The 14,236-nt window shown below is 34.8% G+C and overlaps 1 protein-coding gene across 1 annotated transcript in view; it reads right to left on the reverse strand.

Moving 5' to 3' along the window:
- Positions 1-458: 458 nt before the first annotated feature.
- Positions 459-14,236, reverse strand: part of LOC133189532 (nuclear pore complex protein Nup160-like) — a 24,269-nt gene continuing 10,491 nt past the window's right edge. The window contains exons 12-34 of the mRNA XM_061324889.1: positions 13,953-14,057; positions 13,773-13,838; positions 13,600-13,681; positions 13,126-13,291; positions 11,915-12,042; positions 11,313-11,473; positions 10,747-10,877; positions 10,437-10,510; positions 9,211-9,523; positions 8,403-8,535; positions 7,579-7,674; positions 7,285-7,379; positions 6,981-7,077; positions 5,557-5,662; positions 5,058-5,224; positions 4,922-4,982; positions 3,975-4,085; positions 3,353-3,479; positions 2,861-2,980; positions 2,278-2,419; positions 1,420-1,557; positions 1,072-1,176; positions 459-620 (exon numbers count right to left, since the gene is read on the reverse strand). Coding sequence (XP_061180873.1) covers positions 540-620; positions 1,072-1,176; positions 1,420-1,557; positions 2,278-2,419; positions 2,861-2,980; positions 3,353-3,479; positions 3,975-4,085; positions 4,922-4,982; positions 5,058-5,224; positions 5,557-5,662; positions 6,981-7,077; positions 7,285-7,379; positions 7,579-7,674; positions 8,403-8,535; positions 9,211-9,523; positions 10,437-10,510; positions 10,747-10,877; positions 11,313-11,473; positions 11,915-12,042; positions 13,126-13,291; positions 13,600-13,681; positions 13,773-13,838; positions 13,953-14,057 — 2,805 coding nt within the window. The 3' untranslated portion in view covers positions 459-539. The remainder of the gene's footprint in view (positions 621-1,071; positions 1,177-1,419; positions 1,558-2,277; positions 2,420-2,860; positions 2,981-3,352; positions 3,480-3,974; positions 4,086-4,921; positions 4,983-5,057; positions 5,225-5,556; positions 5,663-6,980; positions 7,078-7,284; positions 7,380-7,578; positions 7,675-8,402; positions 8,536-9,210; positions 9,524-10,436; positions 10,511-10,746; positions 10,878-11,312; positions 11,474-11,914; positions 12,043-13,125; positions 13,292-13,599; positions 13,682-13,772; positions 13,839-13,952; positions 14,058-14,236) is intronic.

Consider the following 14,236-nt stretch of genomic DNA (forward strand, 5'->3'; position numbering starts at 1 on the left):
TATTTCTATGTAAAACTTTGATAGTCCATTGTGGCCTCGCCCTATCCCCAGGGGTCAAGATTTGAACAAACTTGAATCTACACTACCTGAGAATGGCCCCACCCTATCCCCAGGGGTCAAGATTTGAACAAACTTGAATTTAGACTACCTGAGAATGCTTCCATATAAATATGATTCATCATGGCTTTGCTGTTCTGAAATATAAAAAAAATCTTATTCAGGGAATTTCTTTTCCCCGCAAATGCAATTGTGCTTGGTCTTCAATGAATCAGCTGGGCAGCCATAGTTCTGAAGACAAAGGGATAAAATAATAGGAAACCATAAAATATATATAGAAAGCTTTCATTTAATTTATTCAGACATACTTTAATACAAAAACTATTATAGAAAAAACATTCAAATACTAGCTCTCCAGTACACGATAGTCACAACATCTTTTCTCCCTATTGCACTTTTCATAAATGCATGCCCCCTCTCTTCCAAGTAATGACATAACATTTCTTCTTAGGATTCAAAGTCACAACACAGGTAAGCTATTGTTATCTCAGTAAGAGTTTGTCCGATATATTCCTCATCTTCTGGTGGTAGTTAGCAAGAGTGTATTCCAGTTTTTCTGACAGCTGAGAAAGAAAATTCACTCAGCATTACATGATTACATCAACAATCATTTTCAAAAGGAAATTATGAAGATTTATTATCTTATTTTACAAGGGTTATCAAATCAGAGGCCCATAGGCCTTAACAGTCACCTGAGTACCATCCAACTCCTTTTCAAACTAATAGTGTCACATTTACTTTATATTTGTTTTTATCTAAATTTGTATAATATTCAGTTATCCTGTAGGGGACCTCTTTTATTTTATCTTTTTTGGAGCCTCATTTCTTCAGGGAATTTATAGGACCATATCAGCGTTTTCCTCTCTGGTGAGCTAAAAATGTTCTCCTTCCATCTTCAAATTATTTTCAGCTTGGTTTGCCTTTATGTAATGGATACCCTCATGGTGTGTAAAAACTATGTGACACTGAAGTGAACTATGGACAATTTGAAATACATACGATAGGAAAGCTTACCCTTTCATAGAGAATATCCTGTTTGACATCTTTGAGGGCCCTTAACAGCTGATCGATACAGGTGTAAGGTAACCAATTATTTAAAGGAGTAGGCCTGAGGGATGACTGAAAATAAAAGTTCCATTTCATTGAGCATATATTTCAACACTTGACACTTCCATAAGCATTTGTATACCAATTTTAAATTCACTACAGTAAATATTACTTAGGAATAAATATGCCATGCTTAGTACAAGATCCTGACATGTATACATTATAGAAACGTTAAATCGGGAGTGGTCAAGTTATGAAATCTGTTAACCTAATAGTTCACAAAAAAGATCTCCTGGGTAGAAATTAATTTTTTACCTTAATATTAAATGCTGGACAATCAGGCCCTGTGTATGTCCCCAGTAGAGCGTCCACATATTCTATGGTCAAAAGAACTGCATCCTCCAACTGGTCATAATCTGTATACAACCTCAGAAGCTCTGACCAGTTCAGTTCCTACAAAGTATCAATAGTCATTACAGTCTTATTTGAGATAAATTAGAATTCTTAGTATGTACATGTATATAACCTCAGGATAGCTCCTACAAAATATCACTTATGAATCTTTAATAAATTTAAGTGAAAGAGTTTTTGAGTCATAAATATATGTCATGTACCAGTGAATTACCCAAAGAATAAGTCTTGCGTAGACTTTGCTAAAAATTTATTTCAGAAAATGTTCCAAATATTCAACTATTTCAAATAATAAAATTGAATAATTGACTTAGGAAATATATTTGACATCCCTAACATTAATATGACTAATTATAGCTTTGCTGCTCTTGAGAAGCAGATTTAAAAAAAAAAAAAAAAATTCCAATATATTCCTGTGTAAAATTTTGATCAGTTATTGTGGCCCCACCCTACCCAGGGGTCATGATTTCAACAACAAAAAAATTTGAATCTAATTGATTTTATTCTTATTCATCTCCCCTTGAAAGAGGGCATGGTCCTTCATTTGAACAAACTTAAATCCCCTTCACCCAATGATGCTTTCTGGCAAGATTGGTTGAAATTGGCCCAGTGGTTCTTGAGAAGAAGTTGAAAATGTGAAAAGTTTATGCTGACGACACCCCCAGACAAATTTTGATCAGAAAAGCTCTCTTGCACCTTTGGCTCAGCTGAGCTAAAAAGTATAGAAGTCCAGTCAAGTGTGACTAGCACAGTGTATTTTACCTTGTAAGATTTGACAAGCCAGGATGGAAGAGGGAAGCCTTGAGAGAGAAGACGAATTACAACGGTGCAATGAAGTCTTGCTGTGTTATCCTCATGGATCCTTAGGTAATACTGTAGGAGGCTCCAGGCAGTGTCTGCAGCACTGTAAAACACAGACTCACAAGGTCAACCATTGAAAGTTATTTCAACAAAATTATTTGAATTCAATGAATTTTTTTTTTTTATAGATTTGAACATTATTTCATCTAAACTGTATGAGTATGTTTTCATAATTCTCTCTATATTACCATGAAAACTTTCAAGGTAGGGGTTGGGGGGGGGGGGGGGGGAAAGAAATATTTTAATGTCATCACAATATTTTCACTATTTTATTTTTGCGATTATTAGCAAATTGAGGAACCACTTAGAGCCTTTTTTCTGATTAAAAAACCCAAAAAATATTTATGTATACGTCTACAATAAAATTGACTGCTATGCCTTTAAAAATTGATTCTAAATTAGTGTCAAACTTGAATTGATTCATATTCCATATTGATAAATGTACATACAGTATAAGACAATGTTTTGTAAGACTTTCATTTACCTGCTCTCTTTAATGCTTGGTGCTGTCAGACTGTTCAGTTTGAGCCAGTCCCAAGCCCGGTTCAAGGTCGTACTGTCTGCTAGTGTGGAATGGCTGCAACTTTTAGCAAGATTCACACACCTGGAACAGGAAACAGAATCAATGAAAAGATATATCAGAACACCTAGAACCTCCAAACAATACCTTCAGCATTATAATTCAACAGGATTTCATTTCTTCACACATCTCCACAGTCATTTGATATTTAAGTGCAAAACAATGATCTAGGGTCAAATTACTTTGGACAAAATACATGTGTTGTAAACCCAAAATCTGTTTTGTGAATCCTAAGATTTGTATTTGTGCATGTTGTGTGTTTGAAAAGGGGGGGGGGGGGTCCTAATTCACCATAACCTGGTTGGGTTCAAATCACAGCAGGGGATTTCATTGTAATTTGTCCCCAGCATCCAACCCTAATTCATGGATAATAAAGTATTGACATAACTTTAATACCTCAGAGCGAGACTGTCGAACACAGATGTCAGCTTCATATCAAACATCTGACATATTGTAAGAGCTCGGTCATACATCCCAGCATTCACCAGTAAGCCCACCATCTCATCTGCTCCTGGTGTGGGACCTACATGTATAATAAGAAAATCAGTAAGATTATGTTGGTCTTGCATGTAATTTTTTTTGGGTGTCTGTCCTTGAATTGAATATGACAGTAATAAGGCCACACAATTTCCATTACTTCCTGAACTGAAAAACATACTGGTGTTAAACATGTTAAATGATAAAATTAGTGTCAGAATGACGGGGTCAGGCATGCAAACTAGTCCCTCTAACTCCACCACCCCATTTATTTCTATGAAAATTGAATAATCTCTGCAAAAAGGCTTAAAAAGTAATTTACGTGTATTTTGACCAACTGTTTGAAATACATGCAGCATAAAAACCATCACTATGTGATCTTAATTGTTTTTCTTCTTCTTTTTTTTTAACCCTGCATCCCCATAACTCTATCCTTAATTTGAAATCTTGGATCCATTTATGATAATATTGGATTTGTGGCTGTATCAAACCTCAGACGTTTACAATTTGCTTCAGAATACGTTCTTCTATCAATATTCACCTGATCCCACGGAATTAGCATTGTCATGTTTCAACAGCTGAAGGCGAGCATCAACTAACATGAACTCCCTTTCAATGTCTTTTAATTCCAGTACTTCCATTCTCTTTGGTGCTGTGAAAATAATTACTTGTATTTAATCTATTTATGTTCAGGTAAATGTGATATCACACTGACACAGCTAGTACCTTGGTAGCTGCCTTGATTATATCACACTGACACAGCTAGTAGCTGCCTTGATTATATCACACTGACACAGCTAATAGCTGCCTTGATTAATTACAAATATGAATGAAATATTATACAGCACTTTTTTCTACCAATTGGGAAAGGGTCCAGTACCAGTTCAATTGGGAAAAATAGCATCAAAGTAGAACAAAGGAGAATTTTCTGTCATTTAAACAAATAAAACATATTTTGTGTTTATTCCAACCTCATTACCTATTATTCTGTGTTTCAAAGAATAAACAAGTATTTTTTTTTTTTTCACATCAATGTCCCTTGCCTTTTGCATTTTCATGCTTTCAATTTGTCAAAATGTATGACACTACACTGTCTACTCCACAGGTCCCGCCATATTACGACTAATCTCTACTTTCGATTTAAGCGAAAGTGAAAGAATTAGTCAACTTGTATGTTTCATTTAAAAAGAAATGCAATGTCATCATAGTCTGTTGCTTGGCAGTTGAATTGGGAATTTTTAGTCTCAAAATTGGGAAAAATTAGCGTTTTTTGGCATGGGGATTGGTACTGTTTATCAGTAACAGTTATATAAGGAAAAAAAACACTGTTATATAAAATTGTATTTGGCTATCATTGTCTCGCATAGTAATAAATGCGAACCTTATATAATAAGGTATGCGTTTCTTTTTCGTTTCAGTATAGAATACACTCCATACATTAATGTTCAAAAGTACATGTATATTGTATGTTTATTTAAAAACTCTTACTCTGCATTTCTTTTTCGTCTCCTTCAATGTTACGTTTGCCTGACATGATGCCCTTTACCATCTACAAGACATAAAGCAAATTATCATACATGTATTTATGACATTACCTTACTATTTGTCACATTATCTTTCTTACCTGAGGGTCGGTGCTGGTGGTGGGTTTTACGATCCAGGCATACATTGGGTTCACCAGTCTAAGGGCATTCATGGCTGCTAGGTAACAGTGAGCTTGTTTCTGGAGCCCCTGTCTGGAGGTTACCTCTCTCCCCAGCCTCATTCCATGTTCATACATCACAGACCCAGCTGAAATCAATTATATATACAGGTAGATTAAGAATTTACAGTTAGTACTTTGAGCAATTAAATGTTTTTTTTTGCAAAACACACAACAGAGTAGTGGGTGAAAAAATGTTCGAGTGGCCAAAATACATGTACATACATTTTATACTTAAATGTACATTTATACATCAAACTCAGTAAATATTAAAAAAAAAAAGAAGTTTTTAGTGATAATAAACACAGACTTCACAAATTGATGACTCTCTTCGAACTTCCAACAAGGGTCTTCATGTACCTTAAAAACCCTCAGGGAAAAATATATGATGTATCAGTATTTTGATCTGAGCCATACAAACCTTTTCCAAAGTTGTTTCTGGACACATAATAGGCATACAGGAGATCATAATAATTTTGTGTTGTAATGTCCACAGCTCTGGCCCGAGATTCCAGGATAGATACAACCTATCAAACAACAAACAGAATACAGGTAACTCTCGATACCTCGAAGTCCGCGGGACTGAGGAAAAACTTTGAGAGATCAAGAGTTCCAGTTTTCAAGAGTCTGGAATTTTCCGAGTTGGTTGACAGGTTTTGAAATTAGTCTTGCCAGATGTAATGATTTTCCCTCATTTCCTTGCAGTGCTAACCTTTTATACGTGGTTTTTATTAAATAAAGATATTTTTTCGTATTTCAGGTGAATATTTTATTAAACTGAGTAAAGCAAAAAAAAGGATATCGTCATTTCATGTATATTTATTTATTCTATGTAATAAGAACATCATACTACGCATTCGTTAAATGAAAACGACATTTAACAGCGTCGTACATAGCATTTACTATTTGTACATGTTGATACCAAACATGACCTGTAAGTTTTTGTCCAGTAAAAGTCATCATATTGAAATCGAGACTGTTATGCATAGTTTCTGATTTTTCATTTTACAACTAACTTTGACACTGACTCGAAATAAAAATTTAATTAGTGTCTCGTCTTGTACCAAATTTCTACTTTTCGCTGTGTCTCTTAGATTATCGAAAGACAGTCTATGTTAATTAATTTAATAGCAGATAGGTAAAATATTATTAATTATAAATCGATTATCATCTTGCAGTATAAGTGTCACCTGAAAAAACATCCCGTTCCTTGAGTACTGCGTCTTCTGCCTGGGGCCATTTAAATGTCCAGGTGAAAAGGTTTAATTATGTAACCTTGTGTAGACATAGCCTCTTCGAGGTATCGAGGGTAAATTCCAATAGAATATGCATAGCAGGACTGCATTCTAACTTTGAGGGATCAAGGGATTTGAGAGATCAAGAGTTCGAGAAATCAAGAGTAAATTTGCTTAGTTATACTGGGGAAAAATTCGGGACCGGAGACTCACTTCGAGCGATCAAGAACTTCGAGAGATCGAAGTTCAAGCCATCAAGAGTTACCTGTAGTTATAAATTCTTCACGTTTGAAATAATTTCCTGCTTTCAATGGACTTTGCTCAACATGACCTTTATTAGAACAAGATGTGTTTGTGAAACACTGATGCCCCCCCCCCCCAAAGGTTTCACTACAAAGTCAAGGTCACAAAGAGGTCAAAATTGTTGGTATCCAAGAAAATTCTTGTCACAAGGAACATACAAGTGAAATATAAAAGCCCTAGCATAAACTGTTCAAAAGTTATGGCTAAGGTTAAAGTAACAAATAAACAGATTGACAGACAGACAGGCCAAAAACTATATTCCCAAGAATTTAGATAAGCTGAGTAGAATGATAGAGTAATAACTTACCTCATCCTGGAGATCAATGTATGGAAAGCCCACCAGTGTTTGAAGGTCACCTCTCTCACACAAGGTCACTAGTAGTTGTCTTAGACAGTCTTTCCTCCTGTAATCAGACAAAACCTTATGACAGAAAACCTAGTACTTTTTTTCAGGGGGAGTAAAAGCTGTTTCTTAAAATTTCACAAGTCTTGATCAGTAGCTAGCACAATTTACATTGTCTTTGTACCATGCATGTCTTCCTAGGGTTATCTTCAAGAATGAAAACTGAAAAAGCCTGAAAAGCTTTAAATTGATTGAAATTTTCATTTACCTAGATGGGTCTGGATTGCTGACCATTGCATTGTACGCTTCATCATTGTGACCGAGCTCCAGTTGATATTTAAACATCTTTGACCACAAGGTTGCCTATAGGAAAAAAATTCTTTTCACTAAATATCTTAGCAAATATTAATAGCTAACTTTTTTATTGATACACTTCATGATGGGCGATTAGTTATTTCATCTGATATTCTTTCCAAACAGTATTCACAAGATATTTTCTTTATGGAATGAAAACTTTAATTAACCAGCTTCATCCAGGAAGGAGAAGTATTCCCTGACCTACCGTGTTCTCATCATCTTCATCTGCAATACTAATAGCTGTCCTAGCCAAATGAACCACCATGTCAGCACAGTCTAACTCCTCAAACTGTCTGATAACCTGTCAATGAAATGCCATTACTGGTGTATACACTGGATAATACAAAATATTTCAACATTTTGAGATTAACACCATTTGAAATTTGAAGACAAGTAAAAAGTTGGCAATACAATAAAGAGCACTTCTTGTGCTTCTGTAGATTGAAAGTGATGAAATAATTTTAAATAAAATGCCATTCTAATACAAGTCACATGGAACTTGAAGATTTGATTTGAGAAAATCCAGCATGTCAACATTGTTCCCACTGAGTTTAACACCAGTATGGAGGTAGATGGACGTTGGGGAATTTTACTTGATGACACAGTATTGTCACTCACTGATATCGCAAACTTTCGTTTCAGGAGGGCTGCCATATTGGAAGTATTCCAAGCCTTCTGGCTAACTTCATATTGTAACAAATTCTACACACACTGTCTTTTCATGTTCAGTTACTTGCCTTCCATTGACAGTGACAGTTTTAAAATCAAAGTGCTCCCTCGAGTGTGTCAAACTATTGAAATGAGGTCGAGCCTGATCCATTGCAAGGTGTAATTGAACTCAATTTTAAAAAGAAATGTATTGAACTGAAAATTGAAATAATGAATTGAACATTGAATTGGGCAATTATATTGAACAGTATCAATATTTCGGTGAATTGTTTCAGCCCTAGAAAGTACAGAACTTCTAGTCTCTGTAAGTTAGTCTCATCTGTTTGTAGCAGACTCTGTCGTAAGAAGGGTTTCACTTACCTTGAGATAGTACAGAACTTCAAGTGTTCGTGAGTTAGTTTCGTATGTTTGTAGCAGACTCTGTCGTAAGAAGGGCTCCACTTCTAAGCCCTCTTTAGCTTCAGTGTAACATTGAGCAGCTTTCTCTGGCTCCCTGAAATATCCAACATACAAAATCTCTAGTCAACTGCTATCATGAAGAATATGAGCATTCAACATGTTAAAAATATTCATGTACAAAAAAAATTATATGGACATGTACATTAGGATCAAATCTAAACCCAAATTAAGATCACTACAGACAAAATCTTGGGGATCAAACATACATATATGCTAAAAACAACAAGTTAGTCGTCCTTCAAACAAGGTGCTTCCAGAGGATTTTATGCATTTTTTAATCTCAATCTACTTTGAAGAGCCACAGGAGATGGCAAATACCATCCCTCTAATCATAAGAAATGAAGCAAAAGAGATGAAGATGATTAAACACACCTATAGAAATCACTTAGACTATTTAGTAAAAATTGTTTTGAGATGGACACCACCAGGGAAACGAAAGAGATGAAAACCATTAAGGATACCTTAAGATGGTCCACTAAAGGGAACTCTGAGAAAGAGAGTGACTTGATATGGGGACAAATTGAAAGACTGACCCATGATAGAAAATAAATGGAAGTCCCTGATGACAGCTTTACATGTATATGCAAATTAATATAAATTATGACTAAGTACATATGCAAGTAGTATCAAAAGAATAAGAACATGAAAATTTCAAACAGAAAACATCTTACTGGGTTTACCTTCCAAAAACACTACAAGGAGATCTTACCCAAAGTGTAAGTAACAGAGTCCCAGCATAAACTTTCTGGAGGCAGGGTTCATGTCACACCAATGATTCAGCAAAAATGAATACTCCTGAAGAGGGAGGTACTGACAACAGCTAGCTAGGAATTCTGGGAACACAAAGGTTTCATTAAGAGGCCATAGTAACAGTTGAATGTGCCTGGTTATTCCTAAAACAGCCCAGCTGCATATCTGTTTTGTGTTGTCGAGGAATCTCTCTCTACGAGTCAGGTTCACTCGTGCCTGGCTTCCACCGATACCTCTGATAAAGAGCTCTGCCACTGTTAAATTGGAGGTTGCTGGAAAAGATGAGGTCTTCACTAAAATATTATACTGTCATAATTTAGGAACAAACTAAGTGCATAGTTATGATTAGGGGTGAAACGATACACCTCCTTCACGGTTCGATACGTATTGTATAATTTTGTCTCGGTTCGGTTATTTTCGGTACGATAAATTTTGATAGAAGGAAACAAATTCAACGTTGTTTTATGCTTTCGTTTTCTAAATCTAGTCACATATTTTACGAATTTTATTTGCAAATTGACTAAAAGAAATTGATTAAAATTATTTGACTGTCAAAAATTATTTTACAAGCTATCATTCATAAAAAATTTACGTTTTCTATACTTATTTATACTGAGTAACGTGTTTTACCTTATGCCAAACCCGACTGAATAACGATCCCGACTGAAAAATGAACAGAACCTAATATTAGAGATTTTGCACCGTGTATCAAACCGAGAAAAAATACCGCGGTGAATCGATACCGCGGTGAACCGTTTCACTCCTAGTTATGATGAGCAAGGGTGCCTCTGTCAAAATTGTGAATTTCATGGCCCCAGGGTTGGAAAAAAATGCTAAATTTGTAAAATTAATTTGGAAAAAAAATACTGTAACTGAAGAAATGAATCAAACACAGCAGAGTTCATGATACATCTTTGAATTCAAATCTCCTCAGTGTCATTCAGTCTTTATGTTATCTACAGATCATACTTTTGAGCTTTTCTAGTATTCAATAAAACAGTCTTCAACATTTCAGTACAAAACAGATATTGTAAGCATGCTCACAAAAATTACTGCCCCTACTGCTACAATTCTTTTTTTCACAATTGCCTTTGGCTTTGTTTTAATTAGCATGAAAAGGAACTCAAATGTTAATCCCCCTCCTCCTCAACCTGTGTTTGAAACAAGAATACATGACAATCTAACCTGCTCTCTGTGTGCTGCTTAATCCAGAGTTATCTGTTAATTCAAGAGTGGCCAACTGACGAAGATTCAGTTCCCTAAAATACATACAGGCCATACAAGATGAAAAGTTTCAATCTAAAAGCAGATGACACTAAAATTCATTGACACTTTTTCAGAATTCAGAAATCAGAAGATCATAAGATTCATTTTTCATATCAGTATCTTATCAACCTAGCGGATTGAACAAGCATGTAAAAGGACAGGTACATGTATTATGATTTTTCCACTTTAACTCTGCAAATGTTGTAGTTATACATGACTTTTGACTTACACTGAATTTGAATGACTTGGAGTAGCCACTTTGTTAGAGGCCCATTTTAGTGTGGCATAAGACTGAAGCAAGGAGCTGGTTCTGGGAATGAGGTCATTTACTGCCTCACTAATCTCTGGGGTTATACCGTCCTGATAAAACAAACATGAAGTCAAGTCAGTGAACGTCAATGTACAAGGTAAACTCAACTACATCATAACTTTATTACAGAATGAATCCTGATCACTTCTGAAAAAAGTGAAAGATTTTCTGCTTTTATCTATGTTCATACCAACAAAAGAGTTTGCATTAAAAGCAGAGCATACTGACATTGTTTTAAGATAGCACAAATCAGCTTTCATTCAATAAAAAAAAGTTGCCTCTCAGCTACAAAGTTGATGTACTTTTTAAGTCAGTCAACTGATACAAGATGCAAAATGCTTATCCCCTTGTAATTAGGTTTTCACTGGCAATACTGTTTTTATCCCTATTTTCATAGGCAAACATAAATCAAATACATCTTGAAACAAATACATAAGCTATGTCTTTTAGGTATGCCACAACAGAACATTTTGAGCTTTGCTTACTCTGTCTCCCAAGCTGATGGAAGCAGTCAGAAACACCAACAAATCCCTGAGCGTCTTAAACCCTGTCTCAGAGGTCTGATGAAGTGTAGTGGTCAACAGGTCAATGGCCGAGTCACTGGTCAGTATCTGTCCACTTATTAGCTGTTGCTCACTTTCCATATCTAGAAATGTACCAAAACAAGGATATTTGTTTAAAATCCCTTTGTGAATTTTTCACTCATATTGCAAAACAAGGATAAGATTCTGTGTTCACAGAATCTTACAAGCTATCTGATAAATTTTCCTTACGATTCAATTTCAAAGAAAACAATATTCGGTATTTCAAACTGCAATACATGTACCGCATATTTTTAGTTACATGTACTTTGCAAAATTGAATGACCAAAGACATTTCAACAACTAGGCAAACGGTTTCTTTGTTTTAGAAAACATAAAAATATTTTTTCGAATAACAAAGCAATGCAGTAAAAGTTCTTGACTCCCACTAAAACACAAGATCTTTAAGTTTATGATTGGGTAAATTTTTATCAGAGACATAAAAAAAATAAACATCTTAATCTGAGAAAATTCTACTGGATTTTTTTCAGTGACAAAATTTTTACCAATCTCCTCTTCCATGCCAGCTCTGTAGGTGAGATCCAGTGAATTAAGTACCACTGTCAGGCAGTTAGGGAGGTCGTGTATGTTCTGTACCAAAGCTCCCAGGGAATCCAGCGATATCTCCACCAAGCTGTTAGAAGACAACAACTGAATTATCATCAAATAATAACAACCATGTACTTATCAATGAACAACAGCTGTTTTATTTTGATGGAACACCACAACATTCAACATAAAATTTTTCTTTACAATTCCCTACATACATACATGTAATATAAAGTCATTTGGTGAAGAAGTTCTTAAGTTACTGCGTCACATAAGAGTGATGACCAATAGACTGAATTTGTGCTAATGTTCAAAAGGCATCAGTGTATTTCAATTTGCAAATTTCTATATTATTCAACAAATAAATGTACATTATTATCACAATCAAAGAGCTAGACTCACTTTATGTATAAAATGGCCCTGTCATATACCAATTATTGGTAATTGACTAACACCTTAGATCGCATTTCAAACATCAATATGAGGAATAGATTTAGTGCCTTCATTTCTTAGGACACATTTTCCTCTGAAAGTCCAAATTTTGGAACACAAGTTTTGTGAAAAATGCAATGGTCATGAATTTTGCAGAAAACTTGGGTACCTTCAACAAAGAATTAAAATATGAGCACATCCTTCAATCCAAAAAATAAAACATTTTTTATAAACTTCACAAACAGTGCTATCATTATATGTATATTTTGGATCCGAGGCTGTATTGAAAAAGTTTAAATTTTGACTATTTCTACAGAAATTTTCAGGATATGGGAATACATGTAATGACATGATTCATCATGTCACTTTCAAGAGATATGCAGTCACCAATGGTCCAAGTGATATTTAATACACTGTCAACTAAAACTGGACAGTTTTGATATTTCAGAAATTCAAAGGATGAAGAAAAGGCCCTCAATGAAGCTTTTTTTTTTATCACTCTCACCATAATATTCAACAACTACATGTACATGTAACATTTTCACAATTTCAGTTCTGCATGAAGTGAACATAAAAGTACAGGGAAAAGAAAGCTTTACACAGCATACAAATGTATACATGAAGTGTTGAGATATTTAAAAAAAATAAGATATTTTTTTTTATAGGGCACATTTCCTTACAAATGAACAGGGATCTTTATCCTTTCTTTATACAATGGTAACTAAATCTTCCTAACCTTGTGTTGAAGAACAGATCCTCCACAATAGTTCTGACTGCCTCCTCTGGTTGTTCTTTCATCAACAGCTGATCTTCAAACTGAACAACCACTTCCTCCGAGATCTTGCTATTGATTAAACTCAGACACCTGCCCAGTGTCTTCACATCCCTCCTCGTTATTTCATCTGTTCAGAAAGAAAATTCTTAAAAAAATAATCATTATTTTTTCATTTCTTTTTTCATACATGAGACATTTTGTGAAGATATACATGTAGAAATGTGCTTTCATGAAAAATAGTTTACCAGACAAAAAAAATGCATCCTTGCCACACAGATTTCTTGATCTGCAGTGACAAAGATGTATCAAAATGGAAGCATCTTACGTAATGATAACTTTTACAAATGAACTACAGAAATGACATTTCTTCCACACATGTGCTGAAATGGTTAACAAACTTTAATTTTGAAAGTTGGACACAGAAAACCAGCCTACCCAAGTCCTCTGCTGACCAATGGCCATCTCCTAAATAGAGTTCTTCAACGGGGTCACAAGGTCGCACATAGCTCAAACCACCCTGTAATCAACATTGTACATAAACAACTTGTAATTTATTATTTATTCAATGTACAACGAAATGCTTATTGATGTGTAGTATATATATATACCTTCTTGATGATGCACACAAGTCCTGTGTTTGAATCTGCAAAATAGCCTTTCATTTTTCCTCCAACCTGCAATGCAGATTATGTACCCAGTATGTAATAGTAAGATAACCTTTCTTTTTAATTTTTCTAAAGAAAACAGTCTACTGACATGAGTACTTTAACTCTGTCAGAATGTTTTACCTCTTGGTACTGCACCACACCAGAGTAGAATTTGGACCACTGCTCCATCTGTAACTCACAGTATTCCTCTTCTGAAATCTCATTGGCCATTGCAGAATTACGAATCTACAAAACATCAAGATATTCACAAAATCAAAGTCATGTCTACACAACTTATTAAAATTAAGATGTGTTTCAATTACATACATGTGCTTTGACAATTTTGTAGCAGTTGTATTATTTTGAGGTTTACCTTATCTAAATAGAGTTCATAATCTACTTTCTGCTTGATCCTATTCTGTTTT

The sequence above is a fragment of the Saccostrea echinata genome, unplaced genomic scaffold, assembly GCF_033153115.1.
Source record: "Saccostrea echinata isolate AGI-Se365-2 ecotype Australia unplaced genomic scaffold, CSIRO_AGI_Sech_v1 ptg000019l, whole genome shotgun sequence".
In the NCBI taxonomy this organism is placed as follows: domain Eukaryota; kingdom Metazoa; phylum Mollusca; class Bivalvia; order Ostreida; family Ostreidae; genus Saccostrea; species Saccostrea echinata.